This window comes from Oncorhynchus masou, chromosome 21 (assembly GCF_036934945.1).
Source record: "Oncorhynchus masou masou isolate Uvic2021 chromosome 21, UVic_Omas_1.1, whole genome shotgun sequence".
Taxonomy (NCBI): Eukaryota; Metazoa; Chordata; class Actinopteri; order Salmoniformes; family Salmonidae; genus Oncorhynchus; species Oncorhynchus masou.
Window position 1 is genome coordinate 30,229,359 of NC_088232.1, and position 27,640 is coordinate 30,256,998.

The 27,640-nt window shown below is 42.7% G+C and overlaps 1 protein-coding gene across 2 annotated transcripts; it reads right to left on the reverse strand.

The window, feature by feature from the left end:
• Positions 1-234: 234 nt before the first annotated feature.
• On the reverse strand, positions 235-26,666 carry LOC135508097 (methionine aminopeptidase 1). Of its 2 annotated transcripts, XM_064928041.1 has the most exons (12): positions 26,440-26,666; positions 25,212-25,263; positions 24,572-24,681; positions 24,248-24,308; positions 7,657-7,680; positions 6,434-6,525; positions 6,254-6,337; positions 5,993-6,131; positions 5,353-5,484; positions 3,606-3,749; positions 3,125-3,190; positions 235-3,018 (listed from the first exon to the last, which is right to left on the reverse strand). In XM_064928041.1, the coding sequence occupies exons 1-12, from the start codon at positions 26,551-26,553 to the stop codon at positions 2,852-2,854; spliced, it is 1,185 nt and encodes a 394-aa protein (XP_064784113.1). In that variant the 5' UTR covers positions 26,554-26,666; the 3' UTR covers positions 235-2,851. The 2 variants fall into 2 exon arrangements, with proteins under 2 accessions (XP_064784113.1, XP_064784112.1); XM_064928040.1 differs by lacking the exon at positions 7,657-7,680 and having other exon boundaries at positions 26,440-26,632.
• Positions 26,667-27,640: the final 974 nt, after the last annotated feature.

The window sequence follows — 27,640 nt, forward strand, 5'->3', positions numbered from 1 at the left end:
AATGCTATATATATGGAGCATAAAACAATCTCAGCTCTGCAGATTTTGCCACGAAGAGACAATCACTAGATAATTTATTCTGGTATTGCCCTGATTTTATTCTGGTATGTAGCTCGTTTCTTGTCAAAGGTTAAGGAATGGCTAAAAAAGCAAAACATTAATTTAAAATGAACCATACAAATAGCAGTGTTGGGCGATTTGGAAAGCCATAGTCAATCAGCAATATAATAAAACTGGTAGCAAAGGTTTTCATCTTTATTTCATAATATGTGGATACTATGCAATTAGAAAGGTTCAAAATACATGTAAAACAGCACAGTTAGAAAATTATATGGCACATGGAAACCAAATGAGCGGGGTCTACGATGGTAGGGGCTGAGAGCAGCTGAAGGGTGCGATTAAGGAGCTCATGACCGTTAATATGTCAAGGGAAAGCTGTATATAAAAGTGCCATGTTTGTCAAATGTATCTATATGTAACAAAAAACCTAGAAAACCAAAAATATGTATTTTTGTCCTCTGAAGAGGTGGTAGTTGGGTTGATTATTATATATTTTTTTTTTAAATACACCCGATTCAACTGTTTGTGTATAGCAGGACAACTCTCACATACTGGCTTTGGTGTTTCATTTCCATTCCCCTACAGGTGGGGGCGGGCTCCACCTGTGCAGTTTGGCCTTGGGGCTTTGGGCCTGGGTGCCATCGTGGGATGCAAAGCTGCAGGGGCAACCAGGACCAATGGGATCGACCTCAACCCAGACAAGTTTTAGGTGGCCAAGAAGTTCGGAGTCACTGAGCTGGTGAACCCCACCAAGCCTATCAGGTAACAACAATCCTATCCAGGAGGTTTTGGTTGAGATGACCAAAGGACTGGATTAGTCTGGAGTGTGTGGGCAATGAGGTGAATGTCACCTTTACTGACCACTCCCTTGAGTGTTTGGGGAATGAATTACTATTTTGTTGACAATATTGAGGAAGTAGATCACACAGTGCTTTTCTCAATTTTATCTTATTGAATAATACATAAGTGGTTCAAATCTTATTTGCAGCAAATGTTCTGTTACACCCAATGTTTAGAGTGGCACATCGCAAGGTGACAGTTGTCTAAGTGACATACTGTGTTCCAGAGGGTGGCCATGGAGGGGTGGCAGCAGCCAGGCAAGAGATTTCCAATTGCCCATTCCAGCTGGTGACAGGACGCACCTTGACTGGAACTGCTTGGATGTGACTGGGATGGGTCTAATGATGTCACAGTTAGAGCCAATAGCTCTGTGTAGTTGGCACCCCACATTATCCAATCATCAGTTTTCCAGCATTTTCTGGGATGTGGTCTTTGATTAGATTGAGGTCACACTTCGCATCTGCTTTCCACAGGATATAAAAGTGTGGAGAGTTTTCCTAAACTGGTCAGTGAGTACATGAACAAGAAGCTGGATGAGTTTGTGACCCATACATTGCCCTTCGAGAGTATCAGAGGGCTTTGGTTTAATGCATGCTGGGAAATGGTAAGGCATTGCAGAAGAATCACATTAAAGCCAGCTTTCTATTTACAAGGTTATAAATTAATACCATCCTTTCCCCTTTCTTACTCTGCAGTATTTGTGTTGTCATGAAATTCTAGAAAATGATTTATCAATTTGAATTTAATACAATAAATCAAAGAATTGTCTTACTGGTCAATTTCATTTTAACCTCTTCGCCAGGCTAATTGCGCATAGCATTGGGAGTAAGAATGTAGTCTAATTTTTCATTTTCTAATGTGCACATTATGGGAAGAAAAACAAATGCAGAACTACCAGCTAATCAGCTAATGTAAAACAATACTTCAAATGATTACTATTTTAATACAGTATTATTGAATCGGGTATTAACTCACAGGTCGGTGGTAAACCCAAACTTCTGCTGCAATAGAGCCTTTGGCATTTATACAGTCCTCACACTCAAACAAAAAAAAAACATACACAAAAGCTGCTTATCACTCCATCATAGAAGAAATAAAGGTGGCAGTGGAGAGACTGGAAATGGAGACTCAAGACTGTTGCTCGCACCAGTAAATCAACAGCATACCAAGGTAAATAGTGATTGACTGGACTGAGGATTAACGGATATATGCTGCCTGGACATTAGCCAGCATGCTCATTCTTAATTCACAAAAATTAAGGCTCAACGCGCTACATCAGGACAAGTCCAATCCAGACCCCAGGGTTCGTAGCACTTCTGACTTCAATCCCGATTCAAACCAGACCAGGGGATGCCAGGTGAGGGACTCCAATTATTACTAAACTAGTTCACTCCTCAGGGCCCAGATTTGAATAGACCTGGACGACACACCTTAACAGAACACTACAGGTGAGCTGAGCAGCCGGTCAATAGGAGCATGGCTGCCTTGCAATCAATTAAGCAATACAGTAAGGTAGCACATGTCTAAAAGTCATGGGGTCAAACTAAAGCCTGATCCCTTCCATGCCTCTTCAGTTATACACATCAACAGAATCCAAGCTAACAATCAAGGTAAGAATTCAACCTGCAACTACGCAAAGCCACATTTCATGAATACACTTCCCTTCTCTTATTTGTCCTTTTTATCTCCTGATGAGACATTTCTTTTTTTTAAAACAGCCTAGATAAAAAAAATCCACACAGTTGATATCAAATGTATTCAAGTACTTTCCGTTAATTTTGGAGAAGGACAGTAAATTCGTTGAACAGTGAGAGCTGGGCCACGGCAGGCAGGCCTCCAGGGGGTGTGGAGCCTCAGGTTGGAGGTGTGTGTGATACAACGGGGGTGCAAAAGAGAACACATCCCGTGAGACAGTCCATGTGATGCTGTGTCGTTGTCGCCCCCCCCCAGTTTAGATTTGGTTCAGGAAGTGGGGACGTCCGTTGTCATCCAGCCGGCGCGTCAGAATGTCACAGCCCGTCTCAGTCACCAGGAGGGTGTGCTCAAACTGGGCCGAACGCTTTCCGTCCCGGGTCACTGCTGTCCAACCATCAGGCCATGTCTCGTCCTGCCAACCACCTACGCAGAACACACACACACAGTATTACACATAGGTATATAATTACCAACCATTACACACAAAATTACACCCCAAATCTGCAGTCATGTCTCAGAGGGCCCTTACCTTCACAGATCATGGGCTCGATGGTGAATACATGGCCGGGCTTAATCACTCCGACTGCTTTGTTTTCTGCAAAGGAAAGAGTATACCCACTGCTTTATACAGCTTCCCCAAATCACAGTTGGGATTAATAAAGTAGGCTACTATGATATCTAAGAATAGGATGACAATTTCACAAGCTTATTGGTGTAAGGAGCGGAAGTAGGGCCGGAACAATACCAGTATCTATATTTTTTCCATGGCAAAAATGAAGGGAAAAAAGCAGACAACTCTTTGGTCCTTTAAAAACCTGCTGCATGTAAAATAGTGTGCTGTAGCTTGGAAAATAAATATGACTAAATAAATGACAACAATTGTTTGTTTCCAACATTAGGGCTGTTTTACTAAACAAGTTACATCAGCTTTGTGTTGTTTTCTTGCCACGATACAAATGAGTATCGTAATACAGGTATCAACCCGGCCCTAATAAGATATTGTTACGCACTGGCATAGTGCGGCACGTTAGGAGCAGTGTGGAACAGTCTGTGGATGCCGTGGCCACAGTAGCTCCGCACCACAGAGAAGCCGTTAGCCTGGGCATGTTTCTGGATGATGTTACCAAGCTCCCTGTAGCGGATACCTGGCTTCACTAGAAAGGGGAGGGGAAAAAAACAAAGTGGCAATCAGCAGTTGAAACAAAGCATTCTCCCCACCAGTTTTGGTAAAAAGCTGAGGGATGGGGCTGAAGAAAAGTTACCTCTCAAATTTAAAGACAGAACTGTGGATGCAAGGACTGACCATCCATGATATCAAAATGATAGTTTTAACCACGTTGAGGCGTTTGTTTAAAAAACATTGGAGTAAAACATATTTCAATTTTGGGTTAAGGCAGTTGAACTAAGCTCATGAGGCATTTATAAGTTATTTTCTTCAAGAATCAAATGGGTACATATTAGAGTACGACCGATTATGATTTTTCAATGCCGACGCCGATTATTGGAGGACCAAAAAAGTCGATACTGATTCATTGGGCGATTTTTCTATTTGTAATAATGACAATTACAACAATACTGAATGAACACTTATTTTAACTTAATATAATACATCAATAAAATCCATTTAGACTCAAGTAAATAATGAAACATGGTTGGTGGTTCCTTTTAACATGAGTCTTCAATATTCCCAGGTAAGAAGTTTTAGGTTGTAGTTATAGGAATTATTTGGACTATTTCCCTCTATACCATTTGTATTTCATTAACCTTTTGACTATTGGATGTTCTTATAGGCACTTTAGTATTGCCAGTGTAACAGTATAGTTTCCATCCCTCTCCTCGCTCCTCCCTGGGCTCGAACCAGCAACACAACGACAATAGCCACCATCGAAGCAGCGTTACCCATGCAGAGCAAGGGGAACAACTACTAGAAGGCTCAGAGTGAGTGATGTTTGAAACGCTATTAGCGCGCACTAACTAGCTAGCCATTTCACTTCGGTTACACCAGCCTCATCTCGGGAGTTGATAGGCTTGAAGTCATAAACAGCGCAATGCTTGAAGCACAATAAAGAGCTGCTGGCAAAACGCAAAGAAAGTGTTGTTTGAATGAATGATTACGCGCCTGCTTCTGCCTACCACTGCTCAGTTAGATACTTAGGTACTTGTATGCTCAGCCAGATTACATGCAACGCAGGACACGCTATATAATATCTAGCAATATCAACCATGTGTAGTTAACTAGTGATTATGATCGATTGTTTTTTTATAAGATATGTTTAATGCTAGCTAGCAACTTACCTTGGCTTACTGCATTCACGTAAAAGGCGAGTGCAACGAGAGAGTGGCAGGTCGTTATTGCGTTGGACTAGTTAACTGTTAAGGTTGCAAGATTGGATCCCCGAGCCGACAAGTTGAAAATATGTCATTCTGCACCTGAACAAGGCAGTTAACCCACCGTTCCTAGGCCGTCATTGAAAATAAGGAGTTGTCCTTAAACGACTCGCCTCGTTAAATAAAGGTAAAAAATCAAATAAAAAAAGAAAATCGGCGCCCAAAAATACAAATTTTCAAATGTTACGACAACTTGAAATCGGCCCTAATTAAATCGCCCATTCCGATTAATCGGTCGACCTCTAGTACATATCATTCATTTGAGTCCCAAAATGAATGTAGCAACAGCTGACTGCCCCTTTAACTTTGAGATAGTGACCTAATTGTTAAAGAAATCATCATCATCTGGCAACAGGTAAGAGATCCTACCGGAGTCGATGGCTTGCATAAGGCATTCGAAGGTGGTCTGGACAAGTTTTTTCGCCCCTTCATCTGCCTCCCCAACGAAGAAGGTCTCGTTGAGGTCTCCGTGAAATCCATTGTGGTACACAGTAATATCCACTGCAAAGGAGGGGGAAAGAGATGCCGAACATGAGCAGAAATATATGCATGCTAGGGAGCAAAATGGCAAAGCTGAACGCTAATGAGACCATTTGTCTTGTCTAACCATGCTGTAAAGTCATTTTTTGGCTGCGTCACCGATTGGATATGGCTCTTTAGAAGAGACTTAGCAGAAATATATAGGACGAAGGCTACATTTTGGCTGAAGTCCTATAGACGGTGGCTAAATCAAATAATTTCTCTTGTCAAGCCATGCTGTGAGCAAGAAGTCTACGTCAGTCTGTCGATTGGGAACAGCCCATTCTCTATGTGCATCTCAATAGTCTAAAGTGGCCGTCTAGTTAAATCCCATTATACTCAATGATCTGATAGCACATCCATTAGGTGAAAGCATATGAAGGATGCCAAATAGGGATTTGCTTTTTACCTGCCCAGTCACATCAGTAAAGACTAAGGGAGTGAGATGAAGAAGCCACTAGACTATGGAGATTCCTCCCGGGAAGCCTACCGTTGAGGATATCCCCATCCACCAGAGGTCTCCTGTCTGGGATGCCGTGGCAGATGACCTCGTTGACTGACGTGCAGCAGGACTTGGGGAAGTTATAGTAGTTGAGAGGGGAGGGGTAACAGTTTCTGGCTGTGCAGGCCTGGAGCGAGAAAGAAAAAATGTAATTACACAACAACCAAGATGAGGGAGAGAGGAGAATAGAGTGGGAAAGGAAGAGAATGAGGGGATGGGAGAGGGGGGAAAGGAGGCCAGGGTCTTTACCAGATGCACAGTGTAGTCAATCTCCTCCGTGGTCATGCCAGGTTTTACCATCAGGGCGGCGATGTCAAGCACCTCTCGGGCCAGCTACAAAAAGACAAATGTCTTTCCATTTCAAACTGTTTTTAGAACCATGTTAATAAAAGCAACAGAGAAAGGTGACAAAGCAATTGAATAATTTACCTTACACACAACTGTCATGCCTTCTATGTCTTCGGCAGAAAGGATCTTGATCTGTGAAGTGCCCTTCAAAGACTGCTCCGACTCAGACATGCCTTTAAAAAAAGTAGTGAGAATTGACATACAGGATGTGTTTTAACATCATCCATCCATACACCAAACTCACCCTGATCAGCAGTCCATCCAACTGAGTCAAAGAAAGTCACTAAGACTTTCACTTGAAACGGACTGCTCAAACATAAATACGTAGTGTCATTACACTCCAAAGCACACAGCTACTATGTCAACCTCCTTGCTATTAACATAGAAAAGAGCTTAATGTGGAGTAGACCATAGTACGACCTTCATCATCACATCCTTATGGTAGCCTACATCTAGGATAAAAAAAAAGTGTCCCCCTAGCTTTACTTAGAAGCCCACATGACAATAGATTCATCAAATTAAAGTAGACACGAAACGTCTTCACCTAACCTGGCTATATTAAAAGAAAACACCACGAGGATGTGGACCTAAACAAAATCGACCAAGAGGCATGATAATGTTGCTCTGTAGACCTCCTGAAGCCATTCTGAATTCTGCAGAGTTCCAAATGAACCTCTACCCCCTATATTAGACACACCTGTAGAGCTAAAAGGATCCCCGTCTTCCAGCTGTGTGGAATTCTCTCTATATTATTTACTCCTGTGGAAATATAATATCTACATATTTCTGTGCTATGGGGGCCTTGTATTGACATACTGTTATTATGGTTGAGCCACATGGTTTAATAGACTATTTTCATTAGAATGAAAATTACATTCTTATTGTACAGTTCTTATCTGCCATGAGATCACAAAACCAAAAACGATGTTTACATACAATGTGTAGACCACAGCATTGATATGCGCTTCATAATCAGTGTAGGCAACATCGCTGACACATGGGCCACAACCACAGTAGTCAGTTTATCAACCACTTAAGAGACAACATGACTACTGTACAACACCCACATCACCACGATAAAATACAAACCGTAGCTCTACTACAGCAACAAAGGATGAATGAAAAGGCCATGCAAAAATGTTGGGCCATGCTTTAGTTTCCTGCCAGGTGTTCACCAATTGAGACATACGAAAGAAACAAAATAGTTACACAAGAAGAGAGCGACAGTGTGTGTGTGGTCATGTACCGCACATATGTAAACAGACAGCTGGGCGTGGGATGGGGTGTTGTGGAGTAGGACGTACCTGCCATAAGACCCACTTCTGCTGCTGAAGTGATGAGTAGAAGAGCTTCAGACACCGGCCTCAGACTCAATTGCGCAAGCACACTTCCTCTCAAACACTCACAAGCGCTTGCATACATAGCCACACACAAACAAAGTGGGAATGATTGTGGTATTAACCAAGACGAATAAGCTTCTTTCAGAGGGTAGCAAATGTATACAGGAATGTTCTGCTACTTAAATTTGTCTACAGAAGGTAAAAATGTTTACTAGTCTAATGCACTGAGGTGGAGTCAATTTCATCTCAGTTTAATAAATTAAGGAATAATTTCTTATTGGAAAAGTTCAAGTGATATTGACCCAAATCTTGTTAAGAGACTAGCAAATAGTCAGATGGTACCTGAAACAAATATCTACAACAGCCATTTAACTCGGGGATTAAAGCAAAAATAAATCCCATGACAAACTTAATCGATCTGAGATCGATTTTGTCTGGGGACAAATTAACCTACCCTTCAATTAAGAAAGTGAAGACCATCATGCTTTTAGGGAAAGATTGTAATTTTGTACATGCACTGAAACAGTGAGTTGCCCTTTTAAAACACGCCATTGTCCCCTTTGAGCTCTGTCGCGTAGTGATGGGTACTGTGTTTCTGTGAGCCGGTTCATTTGGCTCCCAAATGGTTCTTCTTTCATTAATGCTTAATAACTGACCTAACTATTAAGTCACTTTTAAAGCCTAAAATGTTGCCTACCATTATGCCAGATCATGAAACATGAGTTAAAAAATTAAGTAAATACCTGACCAAATTATATGGCCTGCAATGTGGTGTTAGCAACACCCGTGCATGTCAGTAAGTTTAACAGCGAAAATAAAATGAGAAAACATTTGGGAATATATATTTCGCAGAACAGACATGCTTCTGTATTAGGCGGTGTCATCTCCAAACCAGCACCCCTGCCCACCCACAGATATGTTTTATTATGGATCTACGCTGATCTCAAAAAAGACCTAAATACATATGATGGAAATCGGCCGCAGTGACAAACCTTTAACCCCCGCCTCTACTCTAACTTACACAGATTAATTCATCCTGTTAACCTGTTCCAAGAGATAGTGTGTGCGCAACACGAGCATTTCAGTTCAACAATGAGCTGTTTGTTCTCTGAACCAACAAAAAGCCTAGGGGTAGATTAACTATGCTATTGAGCAAACAATCTCACAAGCCAGGTTCACAATGTGTAGACTAGACTCAGGACAACAGGAATAGATTGGATGCCATTAACAATTAAACAGCACTGTGGCAGACAGGCCAGACTGTCTAGTGATCAATGCTGGGCAAGGACAGCAAAGCACATTGACAGTTAAACATTCAAATATATCCAGATGTGCTGCTTATGGTTATATTATTTAACCCAGCCAAGATTATTAGGCCCAGAATTTTCTAATTTAGAAAAGTGGAACAGTAGAAAAATAGAGGTTAGGTTCTAATTTTGCCAAGACTGCAGTATAGAGAACATCAAAACAGGGGGAGTGACTCATGTGAAATGGGTTACCTTGATGGGGGTGGGGGCCACAAAATTTGAACGCATGAGGGGCAGCAGTGGCTCGTGGTTCTGTGTACGCACACCCAAACATGTAGTCAACTTGTTTTTACAATCAACCCATTTGTGCAGTTAAACCACAACTCAATGCATTATACCAGTTGCATTCAAAATCCTTGACATTGGATACAAATAATACCACAATAAGAAGTTCTATACTTGTATAGAAACTGCATTCAATGAACTAAAAAAAACTAATATTTCAATATAAATTCATTGGTATTTGAGTTAATTTCAAAACAAAGGGCAACAGATCAGTGCAGCCCTCACTACTTCCATTGAGTATTAAACACATACAATGTCAATATCTGCCTTTGAGATTTCTTTAGCCTAACAGTAAAATAAATAGAGATTTTTAACTAACTAATAGTCTTCTGCAAAAAACAGAACTAATGGAGGCTAATAACCAGAACATGTGGAATTGTCATCACCAATGCTCATAAAAAGTGAAAACAGATAAGTGACACCCTGTAGCTGTCAATACATGAGGCAGGTATATTTATGGTAGGCTACTGTAATGCTCTCTTATTCCTATGTAGCTAATTTTCCCAATAAGTGCAGGCTTTTAAGTAAAACTACTTTTACATTAGTTCAAGTAGTTTGTTGTTGGTATCTGTACTTTATTTTTTCTTTAGGAATGTAGTGACGTAAAAATGATCAAATAAATAATTTACTCCATACATTTTCCTTGACACCAAAAATTACATTTTGAATGCTTAGCAGAACAGGAAGATGGTCCAATTCACGCACTTATCATGAGAACATCCTTGGTCATCCCTACAGCATCTGATCTGGCGGACTCACTAAACACAATTGCTTAAATTTGTAAATTATGGTCTGAGTGTTGGAGTGTGTGCCTGGTTATCTGTAAATTTAAAAAACACGAAAATCGTGCCGTTGGGTTTACTTTATGTACGGAATTTGAAATGATTTTACTTTTGATACTTAAGTAAAAGTCTTCAAATATTTGGTACAGTCATTTTCTATTAACGGGTCTTTACTCAAGTACAACAACTGGGTACATTTTCTACCACTGATTATAGCCTGCCCTACCCCAAACATTGTTTAATAATTCATATCCCACAATGGTGCAGGAGACATACTCCTCAAATGGAAAAAATATAATGTGAGGGTTAGGTTACAGAAATAAGTGCAACCAGCAGCAACAACCACTTGTAATCAGTTGTCTTTTAAAATGTGACACTTGTGTCTCATGTGCACGCCGAAGGGAGGGACGGTTGTGCATACCACACGCATGAGATGGAAGTGTTTTGTGAGTCTGTGGAAAAGCTGCTCCTACAAAATGTTCTCCCAAAAATGTTGGCCAGTGAAAGTGCAAATTCTCTCAAGCGTGGGAAACTGGACTCTGGCAACAGTTTCCAAAACACAATCCCCCTCTCGTTCCGTTTTGATTGAAAGAAGGGGTCGGCCTGCAACTCTCAAAGCTCAATTTGCAATTCGGTGGGCTGTTCATTCACAACAGAGGAGATCGGATCAGTGAACAGATGGATGCGAGGTTGCATATCGTGGAAGTCTTGAAAGCGATATTTGAATTGCTCCTGTAATAATGTGATGTCAGCTGTGTACCAGCTGAAGGAGACAGTGTTCTCGCATTCAGACTTGTCAGTGTGCAAATCTGCACGTGTGAAAGTGGGCCAGATTCAGCAGGTCTAATGACAGGTGGTCTTTGAACAGTTCAAGTTTGCGCCAAAACCCATTCACATTGGTGTAAAGAGGTTCCACAGTCTGATTTCGTCCTTGTGTCAAGCAGTTGGTTATTCTTTAGTAACACAGACCCCAAAGCAAATCAGGGGGACGAAAATAGGTGTATTCAAAGCAGACAAATCATGCTTGGAAGTAGATGGTAGATGTTCATGCTCTCCAGTGGTTCTCTCCTGTGGTTCTCTCCACAGAACAAAGGGATAGGATGTAGTTTTATAAACAGCCCTAGCCTGTGGTTGACCAATTAGAATTCCTTGCAATAAAACTGGGCCAATGGTCAAACAACAAGTATCCCATTTCAGGTTGGACCAATAAGAAGGTGCCACACATACAGTGCCTTGCGAAAGTATTCGGCCCCCTTGAACTTTACGACCTTTTGGTGGCGCTACAAAGTATTAACTTAAGGGGGCTGAATAATTTTGCACGCCCAATTTTTCAGTTTTTGATTTGTTAAAAAGTTTGAAATATCCAATAAATGTCGTTCCACTTCATGATTGTGTCCCACTTGTTGTTGATTCTTCACAAAAAATACAGTTTTATATCCTTATGTTTGAAGCCTGAAATGTGGCAAAAGGTCACAAAGTTCAAGGGGGCCGTATACTTTCGCAAGGCACTGTAGCTATAAGTTCAGGACTGACATTCCTACCAGATGTTGTACTGAAAACCAACCATTTTCATTGATAATTCCCTATTGACCATTAGTACTCAATTTACTTTTAGTACTTTGACCTCTCGTCCTCTGCGTTGTGTATTTATCTGCAAAATAGTCTTACACCTTCAGATGCTGGGTTATGTCAGTAAGAAAGGCCAGATCAGAGAGAAAGCTGATACCCCTAAATTCTAAAAAAAAAAAAAAAAAAAAAAAAAAAAAAAAAAAAAAAACTTGTATCCACACGGATGCTCTCCTCCAAAAACAGAAGACTGTGCACAATGAAAATAACCTTTCCAGGCATTTACCACAGCTCTGCCATCGTATCCCTGTGACGTTGAAGACAGAGGGAGGCCACAAACGATGTTTGACAGCTCTGTTCGCTCCTCGGATCAAGTTGGTAACTTGTTACAACATCCATGAATGAAGTTCAGCGTCTTTCCAGAGCTTCCTACAATTATAAAATAAGCACAATTTGACTGCAAACATAAGCTCCATTTAATCTCCACAGACATGTAAAAAAACAAATAAAACTAAGTGACGTTTGTATTTTTATACACCGAAAAAATATGAAATGCAACTATTTCAAAAGTTTTTACTGAGTTAACTGGAACGAGCTGTCGTACATGTCGATCCAGAGCATTCCAAACATGCTCAACGGGTAACATGTCTGGTGAGTATGCAGGCCATAGAAGAAATAGGAAAATGTTCAGCTTCCAGGAATTGTGTACAGATCCTTAAGACATGGGGCCATGCATTATTATGCAGAAACATGAGGTAATGGCATCGGATGAATGTCACGACAATGGGCTCAGGATCTCGCCGCGGTATCTGTGCATTCAAATTGCCATCTATAAAATTCAATTGCGTTCATTGTCCGTAGCTTATGCCCGCCCATACCATGGGGCACTAACCTTTAAATAAGAAAAACGCACAACGCCATACAAGTGCTCCGCGGTTGTGAGGCCGATTGGACGTACTGCCAAATTCTCTAAAAATGATGGAGGCAGCTTATGGTAGAGAAATTAACATTAAATTCTCTGGCAACAGCTCTGGTGGACATTCCTGCAGTCAGCATGCCAATTGCACCCTCCCTCAAAACTTGACATCTGTGGCATTGTGTTGACAAAATTGCACATTTTAGAGTGGCTGTTTAATACCCCCAGCACAAGGTGCACCTGTGTAATGATCGTGCTGTTTAATCAGCTTCTTGATATGCTTCGCCCCTCAGGTGGATGGATTATCAGAGCACAGGTGAAATGCTCACTAACAGGGATGTAAACAAATCTGGGCTCTTATTTCAGCTCATGAAACCAACACTTAACGTTAATATTTTTGTTCAGTTTATTATGTGATATTAAAGCCGAGTATAGCCTATGAATTTATGAAAACATGATTGAGTGGTCTTACTTGGTGAATGACGCAGTGCAGTCCACACCACTCTGGTGCAGCAATCCTGCAAATCCAGTGGGTCATCCTTACCCAATAGCGCAAGTATAGCGCAAGTATAGCACAAGTATAGATCAACTGGTTGATATCGGTCACATCAGTACTCTCATACAACGCAAGGTAAAAGGAGAAAAATGTCAGAAAGTGGAGTCACAACTCAACGGCTCAGACACGAGACGTATGTGGCAGAGGACTCCAGACAATCACGGATTATAAAACTAGCCGTGTCATAGACACCAATGTTTTGCTCCAGGACAAGCGAAACACCTTTGTCCACTTCGAGGGAAACACTGCCGCCGATGGGGGCCACCACCTCTACCATTGACCGTGAGCTCTCGTTCTCCGTGGCCGAAGTAAGACATTGAAAGGTGTTAACCCTCGCAAGGCTGGCGGTCCAGACCGCATCCCGAGCCACATCCATAGAGAATGCGCAGACCAGCTGGCTAGAGTGTTAACAGACATACAGTGAATTCAAAAATATTCTGACCCCTTGACTCTTTTTTTCACCCCCCCCAATATCCCATATTGACAAAGCAAAAACTGGTTTAGACAGCTTTGCAAATGTATTTTTAATTTAAAGAAAACACATTTACATAAGTATTCAGCCCTTTACTCAGTACTTTATTGAAGTACCGTTGGCAGCTTTTACAGCCTCAAGTTCTTCGGTGACACTAAAAGCTTAGCACACCTGTATTTGGGGAGTTTCTTCCATTCTTCTCTTCAGATCCTCTCAAGCTCTGTCAAGTTGGATGGGGAGCGTCGATGGACAGCTATTTTTAGGTCTCTCCAGAGACGTTTGATCGGGTTTAAGTCCAGGCCCTGGCTGGGCCACTCAAGGACATTGAGACTTGCGCCAAAGCCACTCCTGCGTTGTCTTGGCTGTGTGCTTAGTGTCGTTGTCCTGTTGGAAGGTGAACCGTCGCCCCAGTCAGATCCTGAGCATTCTGGAGCAGGTTTTCATCAACAATCTTTCTGTACTTTGCTCCATTGATCTTTCTCTCAGTCCTGACTGAGTGCTGCAGAGATGGTTGACCTTCTGGAAGGTTCTCCTATCTCCACAGAGGAACTCTGGAGCTCTGTCAGAGTGACCAACGGTTTCTTGGACACGTCCCTGACCAAGGTCCTCCTTCCCTGATTGCTCAGTTTGGCCGGGTCTCCAGCTCTAGGAGTCTTGGTGGATCCAAACTGATCCAAACGTCTTCTATTTAAGAATGATGGAGGCCACTGTGTACTTCGGGACCTTCAATGCTGCAGAAATGTTTTGGTACCGTTGAACTCATGGTTTGGTTTTTGCTCTGACATGCACTGCACCTTCAACTGTGGGAACTTATATAGACAGGTGTGTGCCCTTCCAAATCATGTCCAAACAATTGAATTTACCAAAGGTGGAATCCAATCAAGTTGTAGAAACGTCTCAAGGACAATCAATGGAAACAGGATGCACCGGAGCTCAGTTTCAATTGACAAAGCAATGCATCTGAATAACTATGTAAATAAGGTACAGGTTTATTTAATATAAAACCTGTTTTCACTTTGTCATTATGGGGTATTGTGTGTAGATTGAAGAGGGGGGAAAATACTATTTCATCAATTTTAGGATAAGGCTGGAATGTAACAAAATGTTTTTTAAAAATACAAGGACTGAATACTTTGCATATACACTGTATTCAATCTGTCTCTATCCCAGTCTGTTGCCCCCACTTGCTTCAAGATGCCCACCATTTTTCCTGTACCCAAGAAAGCAAAGATCACTGAACTACACGACTATGGCCCCGTAGAACTCACTTCTGTCATGAAGCTCTTCGAGAGGCTAGTAAAGGATCATATCACCTCCACCTTACCAGACACCCTACACCCATTGCAATTTGCATACCGTCCTAATAGATCCAAGGACTACGCAATCACCATCGCACTGCCCTATCCCATCTGGACAAGAGGAATGCCTATGTAAGAATGTTGTTCATTGACAATCTGAAATGGTCCACACAGAAAGTATGGTGAAGGTAGCGCAACAGTGCCTCTTCAACCTCAGGAGGCTGAAGAAATTCAGCTTGGCCCCAAAGACCCCCATTAACTTCTACAGATGCACAATTGAGAGAATCCTGTCGGGCTGCATCTGTCTGGTACAACAACTGCACCAAATGCAACCGCAGGGCTCTCCAGCGAGTGGTGCGGTCTGCCCAACACATCACCGGGGTCACAACCCCTGCCCTCCAGGTAATCAGCTGGGACAGCGACTGAAAAACAGCTTCTCTCAAGGCCATCAGATTGTTAAATAGTCACCACTAGCTGGTATCCTGCCCTGAACTTTAGTGACTGGTTACTGTACCTTAGACACTGCTACACTATGTACATAGTCAAGGAACCCTGGTCACTTGAATAATGTTTACATACCGTTTTACCCACTTCATATGTATATACTGTATTCTAGTCAAGGCCTATCCTATTTAACCATTGCTGTACATACAGTATTCAAACCCCTCGACTTTACACAATGTTACGTTACAGCCTTATTCTAAAATGAATTAAATTATTGTTTTTCTTCAATCTTCACAATACCCCATAATGACAAAGAAAAAAACATGTTTAGAAAGTTGTAAATTTATTTTAAAAAACTAATATCACATTTGGACACGCCTACTTTTATTTTTACTATTTTCTACATTATAAAATAAGAGTGAAGACAACAAATACTATGAAGTAAAACTTTTTGGCTACTACATGATTCCATGTGTGATAGAGAGATATATATATATATATATATATATATATATATACTGCTCAAAAAAATAAAGGGAACACTAAAATAACATCCTAGATCTGAATGAATGAAATATTCTTTAAAAACTTTTCTTTACATAGTTGAATGTGCTGACAACAAAATCACACAAAAATGATCAATGGAAATCAAATTTATCAACCCATGGAGGTCCAGATTTGGAGTCACACTCAAAATTAAAGTGGAAGACCACACTACAGGCTGATCCAACTTTGATGTAATGTCCTTAAAACAAGTCAAAATGAGGCTCAGTAGTGTGTGTGGCCTCCACGTGCCTGTATGACCTCCCTACAATGCCTGGGCATGCTCCTGATGAGGTGGCGGATGGTCTCCTGAGGGATCTCCTCCCAGACCTGGACTAAAGCATCCGCCAACTCCTGGACAGTCTGTGGTGTAATGTGGCATTGGTGGATGGAGCGAGACATGATGTCCCAGATGTGCTCAATTGGATTCAGGTCTAGGGAACGGGCGGGTCAGTCCATAGCATCGATGCCTTCCACTTGCAGGAACTGCTGACACACTCCAGCCACATGAGGTCTAGCATTGTCTTTCATTAGGAGGAACCCAGGGCCAACCGCACCAGCATATGGTCTCACAAGGGGTCTGAGGATCTCATCTCGGTACCTAATGGCAGTCAGGCGACCTCTGGCGAGCACATGGAGGGCTGTGCGGCCCACCAAAGAAATGCCACCCCACACCATGACTGACCCACCGCCAAACCGGTCATGCTGGAGGATGTTGCAGGCAGCAGAACGTTCTCCATGGCGTCTCCAGAATCTGTCACGTGCTCAGTGTGAACCTGCTTTCATCTGTGAAGAGCACAGGGCGCCAGTGACGAATTTGACAATCTTGGTGTTCTCTGGCAAATGCCAAACGTCCTGCACGGTGTTGGGCTGCAAGCACAACCCCCACCTGTGGACGTCGGGCCCTCATACCACCCTCATGGGGTCCGTTTCTGACCGTTTGAGCAGACACATGCACATTTGTGGCCTGCTGGAGGTCATTTTGCAGGGCTCTGGCAGTGCTCCTCCTTGCACAAAGGCGGAGGTAGCGGTCCTGCTGCTGGGTTGTTGCCCTCCTACGGCCTCCTCCACGTCTCCTGATGTACTGGCCTGTCTCCTGGTAGCGCTTCCATGCTCTGGACACTACGCTGACAGACACAGCAAACCTTCTTGCCACAGCTCGCATTGATGTTCCATCCTGGATGAGCTGCACTACCTGAGCCACTTGTGTGGGTTGTAGACTCCATCTCATGCTACCACTAGAGTGAAAGCACCGCCAGCATTCAAAAGTGACCAAAACATCAGCCAGGAAGCATAGGAACTGAGAAGTGGTCTGTGGTTACCACCTGCAGAACCACTCCTTCATTGGGGGTGTCTTGCTAATTGCCTATAATTTCCACCGGTTGTCGATTCCATTTGCACAACAGCATGTGAAATGTATCAGTGTTGCTTCCTAAGTGGACAGTTTGATTTCACAGAAGTGTGATTGACTTGGAGTTACATTGTGTTGTTTAAGTGTTCCATTTATTTTTTTGAGCAGTTATATATATATATATATATATATAAGGGGGAGGAGTTGAAGTCTACTGCAGAGATAGCCTGCAAAGTAATGTCATACTTTCCAGGTCCATACCCAAACAGTTCGAACTACTAATTCTGAAAATTACTCTCTCCAGAAATAAGTCGCTCACTGTTGCCGCCTGCTACCGACCCCCCTAAGCTCCCAGCTGTGCCCTGGACACCATTTGTGAATTGATTGCCCCCCATCTAGCTTCAGAGTTTGTTCTGTTAGGTGACCTAAACTGGGATATGCTTAACACCCCGGGAGTCCTACAATCTAAGCTAGATGCCCTCAATCTCACACAAATCATCAAGGAACCCACCAGGTACAACCCTAACTCTGTAAGCAAGGGCACCCTCATAGACGTCATCCTGACCAACTGGCCCTCCAAATACACCTCCGCTGTCTTCAATCAGGATCTCAGCGACCACTGCCTCATTGCCTGTATCCGCTACGGTGCCGCAGTCAAACGACCACCCCTCATCACTGTCAAACGCTCCCTAAAACACTTCTGTGAGCAGGCCTTTCTAATCGACCTGGCCCGGGTACCCTTGAAGGACATTGACCTCATCCCGTCAGTTGAGGATGCCTGGTCATTCTTTAAGAGTAACTTCCTCACCATTTTAGATAAGCATGCTCCGTTCAAGAAATGCAGAACTAAGAACAGATACAGCCCTTGGTTCACTCCAGACCTGACTGCCCTCGACCAGCACAAAAACATCCTGTGGCGGACTGCAATAGCATCGAACAGTCCCCGCGATATGCAACTGTTCAGGGAAGTCAGGAACCAATACACGCAGTCAGTCAGGAAAGCTTAGGCCAGCTTCTTCAGGCAGAAGTTTGCATCCTGTAGCTCCAACTCCAAAAAATCCTGGGACACTGAAGTCCATGGAGAACAAGAGCACCTCCTCCCAGCTGCCCACTGCACTGAGGCTAGGGAACACGGTCACCACCGACAAATCCATGATTATTGAAAACTTCAACAAGCATTTCTCAACGGCTGGCCATGCCTTCCGCCTGGCTACTCCAACCTCGGCCAACAGCTCCAGCCCCCCCGCAGCTCCTCGCCCAAGCCTCTCCAGGTTCTCCTTTACCCAAATCCAGATAGCAGATGTTCTGAAAGAGCTGCAAAACCTGGACCCGTATAAAATCAGCTGGGCTTGACAATCTGGACCCTCTATTTCTGAAACTATCCGCCGCCATTGTCGCAACCCCTATTACCAGCCTGTTCAACCTCTCTTTCATATCGTCTGAGATCCCCAAGGATTGGAAAGCTGCCGCAGTCATCCCCCTCTTCAAAGGGGTGACACCCTGGACCCAAACTGTTACAGACCTATATCCATTCTGCCTTGCCTATCTAAGGTCTTCGAAAGCCAAGTCAACAAACAGGTCACTGACCATCTCGAATCCCACCGTACCTTCTCCGCTGTGCAATCTGGTTTCCGAGCCGGTCACGGGTGCACCTCAGCCACACTCAAGGTACTAAACGACATCATAACCGCCATCGATAAAAGACAGTACTGTGCAGCCGTCTTCATCGACCTTGCCAAGGCTTTCGACTCTGTCAATCACCATATTCTTATCGGCAGACTCAGTAGCCTCGGTTTTTCGGATGACTGCCTTGCCTGGTTCACCAATTACTTTGCAGACAGAGTTCAGTGTGTCAAATTGGAGGGCATGCTGTCCGGTCCTCTGGCAGTCTCTATGGGGGTGCCACAGGGTTCAATTCTCGGGCCGACTCTTTTCTCTGTATATATCAATGATGTTGCTCTTGCTGCGGGCGATTCCCTGATCCACCTCTACGCAGACGACACCATTCTATATACTTTCGGCCCGTCATTGGACACTGTGCTATCTAACCTCCAAACAAGCTTCAATGCCATACAACACTCCTTCCGTGGCCTCCAACTGCTCTTAAACGCTAGTAAAACCAAATGCATGCTTTTCAACCGATCGCTGCCTGCACCCGCATGCCCGACTAGCATCACCACACTGGATGGTTCCGACCTTGAATATGTGGACACCTATAAGTACCTAGGTGTCTGGCTAGACTGCAAACTCTCCTTCCAGACCCATATCAAACATCTCCAATCAAAAATCAAATCAAGAGTCGGCTTTCTATTCCGTAACAAAGCCTCCTTCACTCACGCTGCCAAGCTTACCCTAGTAAAACTGACTATCCTACCGATCCTCGACTTCGGCGATGTCATCTACAAAATTGCTTCCAACACTCTTCTCAGCAAACTGGATGCAGTTTATCACAGTGCCATCCGTTTTGTCACTAAAGCACCTTATACTACCCACTACTGCGACTTGTATGCTCTAGTCGGCTGGCCCTCGCTACATATTCGTCGCAAGACCCACTGGCTCCAGGTCGTCTACAAGGCCATGCTAGGTAAAGCTCCGCCTTATCTCAGTTCACTGGTCACGTTGGCAACACCCATCCGTAGCACGCGCTCCAGCAGGTGCATCTCACTGATCATCCCTAAAGCCAACACCTCATTCGGACGCCTTTCGTTCCAGTACTCTGCTGCCTGTGACTGGAACGAATTGCAAAAATCGCTGAAGTTGGAGACCTTTATCTCCCTCACCAACTTCAAACATCAGCTATCTGATCGCTGCAGCTGTACATAATCTATTGGTAAATAGCCCACCCATTTTAACCTACCTCATCCCCACAGTTTTTATTTATTTACTTTTCTGCTCTTTTGCACACCAATATCTCTACCTGTACATGATCATTTATCATTCCATTATCATTCCATTATCATTATCATTAACTAGTCCAACGCTCTAACCACCTGCCTCACGAGGAGCCTGCCTGTTACACGAATGCAGTAAGAAGCCAAGGTAAGTTGCTAGCTAGCATTAAACTTCTTATAAAAAACAATCATAATCACTAGTTATAACTACACATGGTTGATGAGTACTAGTTTTATTACTAGTCTATCAACTCCCGAGATTAGGCTGGTGTAACCGATGTGCAATGGCTAGCTAGTTAGCGGGGTGCGCGCTAATAGCGTTTCAAACGTCACTCGCTGAGACTTGGAGTAGTTGTTCCCCTTGCGCTGCATGGGTAATGCTGCTTAGAGACTGGCTGTTGTCGATGTGTTCCTGGTTCAAGGCCAGGTAGCGGCGAAGAGAGGGACGGAAGCTATACTCTTACACTGGCAATACTAAAATGCCTATAAGAATATCCAATAGTCAAAAGGTATATGAAATACAAATCGTATAAAGGGAAATAGTCATTCAGTATTGTTGTAATTGTCATTACAAATAAATAAATTGAAATCTTTTAAAGATATACATTTATATTAAATATTTTATTTTTTATTATAATTTTTATTTTGTTTAAATTGGCCGATTAAATCGGTATCGGCGTTGAAAAATCATAATCAGTCGACCTCTAGTCTATACATCCCATAACATATTCATATTCCGGATTCTGACATTGCTCTACCTAATATTTCTAAATGTCATTATTTTACTTTTGAAATATGTATCGTTAGATATTACTGCACTGTTGGAGCTTGGAACAAGCATTTAGCTACACCACAACATCTGCTAAATACAGTGGGGCAAAAAGTATTTAGTCAGCCACCAATTGTGCAAGTTCTCCCACTTAAAAAGATGAGAGAGGCCTGTAATTTTCATCATAGGTATACTTCAACTATGACAGACAAAATAAGAAAGAAAAAAATCCAGAAAATCACATTGTAGGATTTTTAATGAATTTGCAAATTATGGTGGAAAATAAGTATTTGGTCAATAACAAAAGTTTCCCAATACTTTGTTATATACCCTTTGTTGGCAATGACAGAGGTCAAACATTTTCTGTAACTCTTCACAAGGTTTTCACACACAGTTGCTGGTATTTTGGCCCATTCCTCCATGCAGATCTCCTCTAGAGCAGTGATGTTTTGGAGCTGTTGCTGGGCAACACGGACTTTCAACTCCCTTCAAAGATTTTCTATGGGGTTGAGATCTGGAGACTGTCTAGGCCACTCCAGGACCTTGAAATGCTTCTTACGAAGCCACTCCTTCATTGCCCGGGCGGTGTGTTTGGGATCATTGTCATGCTGAAAGACCCAGCCACGTTTCATCTTCAATGCCCTTGCTGATGGAAGGAGGTTTTCACTCAAAATCTCACGATACATGGCCCCATTCATTCTTTCCTTTACACGGATCAGTCGTCCTGGTCCCTTTGCAGAAAAACAGCCCTAAAGCATGAAGTTTCCACCCCCATGCTTCACAGTAGGCATGGTGTTCTTTGGATGCCACTCAGCATTCTTTCTCCTCCAAACACGACGAGTTGAGTTTTTACCAAAAAGTTCTATTTTGGTATCATCTGACCATATGACATTCTCCCAATCTTCTTCTGGATCCTCCAAATGCTCTCTAGCAAACTTCAGACGGGCCTGGACATGTACAGGCTTAAGCAGGGGGACACGTCTGGCACTGCAGGATTTGAGTCCCTGGCGGCGTAGTGTGTTACTGATGGTAGGCTTCGTTACTTTGGTCCCAGCTCTCTGCAGGTCATTCACTAGGTCCCCCTGTGTGGTTCTGGGATTTTTGTGATCATTTTGACCCCACGGGGTGAGATCTCACGTGGAGCCCCAGATCGAGGGAGATTATCAGTGGTCTTGTATGTCTTCCATTTCCTAATAATTGCTCCCACAGTTGATTTCTTCAAACCAAGCTACCTATTGCAGATTCAGTCTTCCCAGCCTGGTGCAGGTCTACAATTTTGTTTCTGGTGTCCTTTGACAGCTCTTTGGTCTTGGCCATAGTGGAGTTTGGAGTGTGACTGTTTGAGGTTGTGGACAGGTGTCTTTTATACTGATAACAAGTTCAAACAGGTGTCATTAATACAGGTAACAAGTGGAGGACAGAGGAGCCTCTTAAAGAAGACATTACAGGTCTGTGAGAGCCAGAAATCTTGCTTGTTTGTAGGTGACCAAATACTTATTTTCCACCATAATTTGCAAATAAATACATTAAAAATCCTACAATGTGATTTCCTGGATTTTTTCTCTCATTTTGTCTGTCATAGTTGAAGTGTACTTATGATGAAAATTACAGGCCTCTCATATTTTTAAGTGCACTAGCAGCACCAGTGTACTTGCCATATCTCTCTTTATGGTTGCTGTTGTAGTGGCGACTGACATTCTAATCTTTTATCACAGATACATTCTGCAAGCACACCAAACATTGTGGTCTACCTTTGAATTCAGTGAACACATAATCAGTCTCCCATTTTGGTTGAAATATGCCATTTTAATGCTAAAATTTCCTTTTTCTAGAGAGCATGGTCGCTTGCATGAGCCAACTTGCTTGCTGGCAGGCGTTTTACCTGCAGCTCTTCCATTCTAGTTCAGCACAGTTCACCCTATTGGTATAGAGTAATTACTACAACAATGTATTATGCTTCAGTAGCCATACAGGAGCTCCCCTAGTGACCAAAGTAAACATTGCTAATATTACATGCATGGGATTTGCCTCAAGCCATGTTCAAACATTGAAAATCTATAGCAAAATGGAGCCATTTAATACATAGAAACAGAATTAATCAAACAGCCAGATCATTGACTTGGAATCCCACTCTATTCATTCTAATTATATGCATTTAATCCCATCCTACAGCTGCAACATCGAGGGCATCCTGACTGGTTGCATCACTGCCTGGTACAGCAATTGCTCGGCCTTCGACCACGGCCCAGTACATCACTGGGGCAAAGCTGCCTGCCATCCAGGGCCTCTATACCAGGCGGTGTCAGAGGAAGGCCCTAAAAACTGTCAAAGACCCCAGCCATAGACTGTTCTCTCTACTACCGCATAGCAAGCGGTACCGGAGTGCCAAGTCTTGGACAAAAAGGCTTCTCAACAGTTTTTACCCCCAAGCCATAAGACTCCTGAACAGGTAACCAAATGGTTACCCGGACTATTTGCATTGAGTGCCTCCCCCATCCCCTCTTTTACGCTGCTGCTACTCTTTTTATCTTATATGCATAGTCACTTCAACTATACATTCATGTACATACTACCTAAATTGGCCCGACCAACCAGTGCTCTCGCACATTGGCTAACTGGGCTATCCGCATTGTGTTCCACCACCCGCCAACCCCTCTTTTTACGCTTCTGCTACTCTCTGTTCATCATATATGCATAGTCACTTTAACGATACCTACATGTACATACTACCTCAATATGCCTGACTAACAGGTGTCTGTATATAGCCTTGCTACTCTTTTTTTCAAATGTCTTTTTACTGTTGTTTTGTTTTATTTCTTTACTTAACACACATTTTTTCACGCACCATTGGTTAGCCTGTAAGTAAGCATTTCACTGTAAGGTGAAATACAACACCTGTTGTATTCGGCGCATGTGACAAATAAACATGGATTTGATTTGAATTCAGATAACTTTTGAAAAACTGGGCTCTGATGATCACGAATAACGGACATGACATTATCTCACTCGTGTCCCGGGGTGCCATTTGGATGGATGTGCCATGAGTGGAGAGACTAACCATGGCTACCTGGTGGCTGAGCAGTAGTCAGGTGACAGTTAACATATGGAGTGAATCCTCACCATTGAGGTTACCATGGTTACATAATGAGTGATCAGCTTAGGTGGAATCTATGGCTGGGGCAGAAACACATTTTTCTATGAATGATGTCACCTGATGTTAAACATAGAAACAGTACACATTTCTCAGATAAAGTGTAATGTTTCAATAACACAATTCATGACAAAGAATACTAGCCTTGAGAAGATTTTCAAATGGACAGCAAAGGATTTCTTAAAACTTAAAAGCAACTGGAGGCAGTCTAGGAGTAGCATTACCTAGTGGATGGTCGGCATAGTCAGGTCTTTCGATGTTACCGGGGACATGCCTCATGGGAGTCTACATGGGGAACCAATGACAGGAGAGATTGATTACATGGAGCTCACAGAAGGAACCAACAAGACGAGAGTTGAGACATGATTACACAGCTTCCAGGGGCTAATGAATAAACTTTACACAAAGCTTGTGTGGCTTATGTCTATTAAATCATGTTGTGTTGACATATGTTGGACTACTATGTAGTCAAGAAAAAAAGCTCCTACATAAAAGCTCTTATCAGCGCATTAGCCCAATTTAGAAATGTACCAGAAAGGTGGCCTTACGAGTGGGTAGTGAGGGCGTAGTCTGCCCGTGTAGCGGTAACCAGGCCATGGGTCTGTGTTGGTGTCATTCTCCACGCAGTTCTTTGCCTCAACCTGGTTCTTATCCTCCTCTGCAAAAAGAGAATGTAATATAGGACATCTGATTTGACAACATTTTAAAAGATCAGTTAGGTGTTCACACATACAGATTAGACTACTCTTGGGCAAGTTAATCTTGTGAGGGCCCAGTGTGGGTTCAGGTTTTTCTTCCAGCCAAGCAGTAAAATGCCCAAATCAACTAAACAATTGCTTCTTTCCTTTTTACATTGATAAATGTAATCCAGTGTGTTGCTGCCTGGCTGAGGGGGAAGCCTGTACCGGATATCACAGATTGTCCAGTCCTGCTCTAATGACTGGTACGTATTAAAATGTCAAAGTCCATTTTGAATGGCTACGCCATTGCTCTATTTCAACATCAAAATTAGAGGGAAAGGTTGGGCATTTATGCAGGCTTTCACATATTCTATGCCTTCAGATGATAGGTCATGTAGGAATGGGAACAATGACAGGAAGCCCATGAAGCGACATTGTAATCCGTTTGAAAAATTATTTGGAAGTGAGTTGGTCTGCGTGATAGGATATTGCTAACGACGCTACCTACTTGCTTTTTTGTGCATCTGCTTGTGAGTAGCCCAGCTCCCTTTGAAGCACTCCTGAATGAGGGGACAGAGAGGAGAGATATATCCATATGAGACTCTGCACATCAGGGGTGTGCGACCTTAAATCATCAATAGCAGCAGTATCTGCTGCCTGTTTGTTTCTCAATGGCACAAATTTCAGAATCAATTCCTCTAATCGTCTGTGGACTGGGATCTGTGCTTTCCTGCTCAATATTATACAAAGGCAGAGGGAGAGAGACCAATGGGCTCTGTATTGCACACATGCTACATAAACCACTTAACAGTTTATTTCAAGACTAGGTCAACGGCCAGTTGACCATGACTAACATCTCTGCTGCTCAGTTAATGGATTTTTTGACCAGTGACCACCAGAACAGTGAGAGCAGCAGGAAAAAAATATCCCACCAACCGGCTGGCTTCATGGATAGAGGCTCTGACAGAGCAGATCTGCCTACATCCCAATCAGTCTCTGCCAAAACTGAATCTAGGCCTACTGCCAGACTGTGATAAACTTTAAACTAATTACACTGCCTTTTACCTTTAATGACACACAGCTAAACCACAGACAGATGGGTTAGTTATAAATATGTTTGGCTAAACTGAAACTGGGGCCTCCATTCTTCTTTCCTTTAATCCTTGGCAATTTCAATGATTGACATTTCAAACAGACAAGCCACAGGTGGGTTACTACAGCCAGGCCAGGATCAGAGAAATCAAATTAATTAGCATGGCTACATCAACATGTAGAAAGCATGCCTCATGCACAGTGTAATTTAATTCATTGCAATAACCAATACCAATGGGTAAACTAGGCTAACTACCCAACAAGCTTGCTAGACTTCAAAGTTGATGCTTTTTAACAAACACCGCGCTAGCAAATGAGTTAACGAGTTAGTTTATTGCAGTTTGTGTATTCTAAACAAGCATTTTTCATACGGGAGGATAATGTTAGCTATTGGCTTCAAATAAAGTTCCTAGCTAATGTGTTTGCAAACCATTGCTTTTTCGCTACGGTTTTAAGCAGAACATGCTTGTAGTTAGCTACTGCAGCTAACTAGCATCATATGCTAGGCTACTTAAAGGGGTGTGAGGAAACTCAATTAGGGCAACTATGTCAGCGCTAGCTACCTCGTGATGAAGGATGCTGGGCCGTTGTGTGGATCATGTCAGACCCCTTTCAAACTGAATGAATTAGAAAACGAATGCTACCTGAGAGCAAAAGTATGAGCCTTGGATCCCGAGCTTGATACAGGTTGGACATTGAAGTTTGGCCTCGCTGCTACAGCCTTCTGTTTCGCATTCCCGTGTCTCGATAGCCGCCATGCCTGCCCGCAGTCTAGAGGGGTGGAGACTGGGAGGAGTGGACGGTCTGTCGGCTGGAGAAAACCTCGCTAGCGGGAGATATGTGTTCCCTTTTGCGGGGACATCACCGGATAGAAATTCCAATATGGCTGCCACCGCAATGCCATATATGGACATGTGTGTGTGACGACCAAACTCAGTTGCTCTACTCGCATGTATCCTCTTTGTTTACGTTTTTTGCCTTTAGCTTGCGACACAGCCGTCAAGACATCATGGATGAGATTAATGGATAATCGGAAATGGGGGATAAATATATGAATATAAATATATATATATTCCCAGTGGGTCAGCTCATCTGAATACGATGCTCACAAGTTATATTCATAAAACGATCAGCTAGCTAGTAAACTAGCTTGGTTAGCTAACGTTAGTTTAGCTACAAATAGAAAGATGAGAGAGATGGGTAAATATAGTGAAGACATCAAAACTATGAAATAAAACATTTGGAATGATGTAGTAACCAAATATATTTTTGGCATTCTCTCAACCAGCTTCATGAGGTAGTCACCTGGAATGCATTTCAATTAACAGGTGTGCCTTAAGTTAATTGTGGAATTTCTTCCCTTAATATGTTTGAGCTAATCAGTTGTGTTGTGACAAGGTAGGGGCAGTAAACAGAAGATATCCCTATTTGGTAGAAGACCAAGTCCATATTATGGAAAAGACAGTCCATCATTACTTTAAGACATGAAGGTCAGTCAATCCAGAACATTTCAAGAACTTTGAAAGTTTCTTCAAGTGCAGTCGCAAAAACAATCAAGTGCTACAATGAAACTGGCTCTCATGAGGACCGCCACAAGAATGGAAGAATGATCTCTGTTGCAGAGCATAAGTTTATTCGAGTTACCAGCCTCAGAAATTGCAGCCCAAATAAATGCTTCACAGAGTTCAAGTAACAGACACATCTCAACATCAACTGTTCAGAGGAGACTGTGAATCAGGCCTTCAAGGTCGAATTGCTGCAACAACAAAAACACCACTAAAGGACACCAATAAGAATAAGAGACTTGCTTGGACCAATTAACTAGAGCAATGGACATTAGACCGG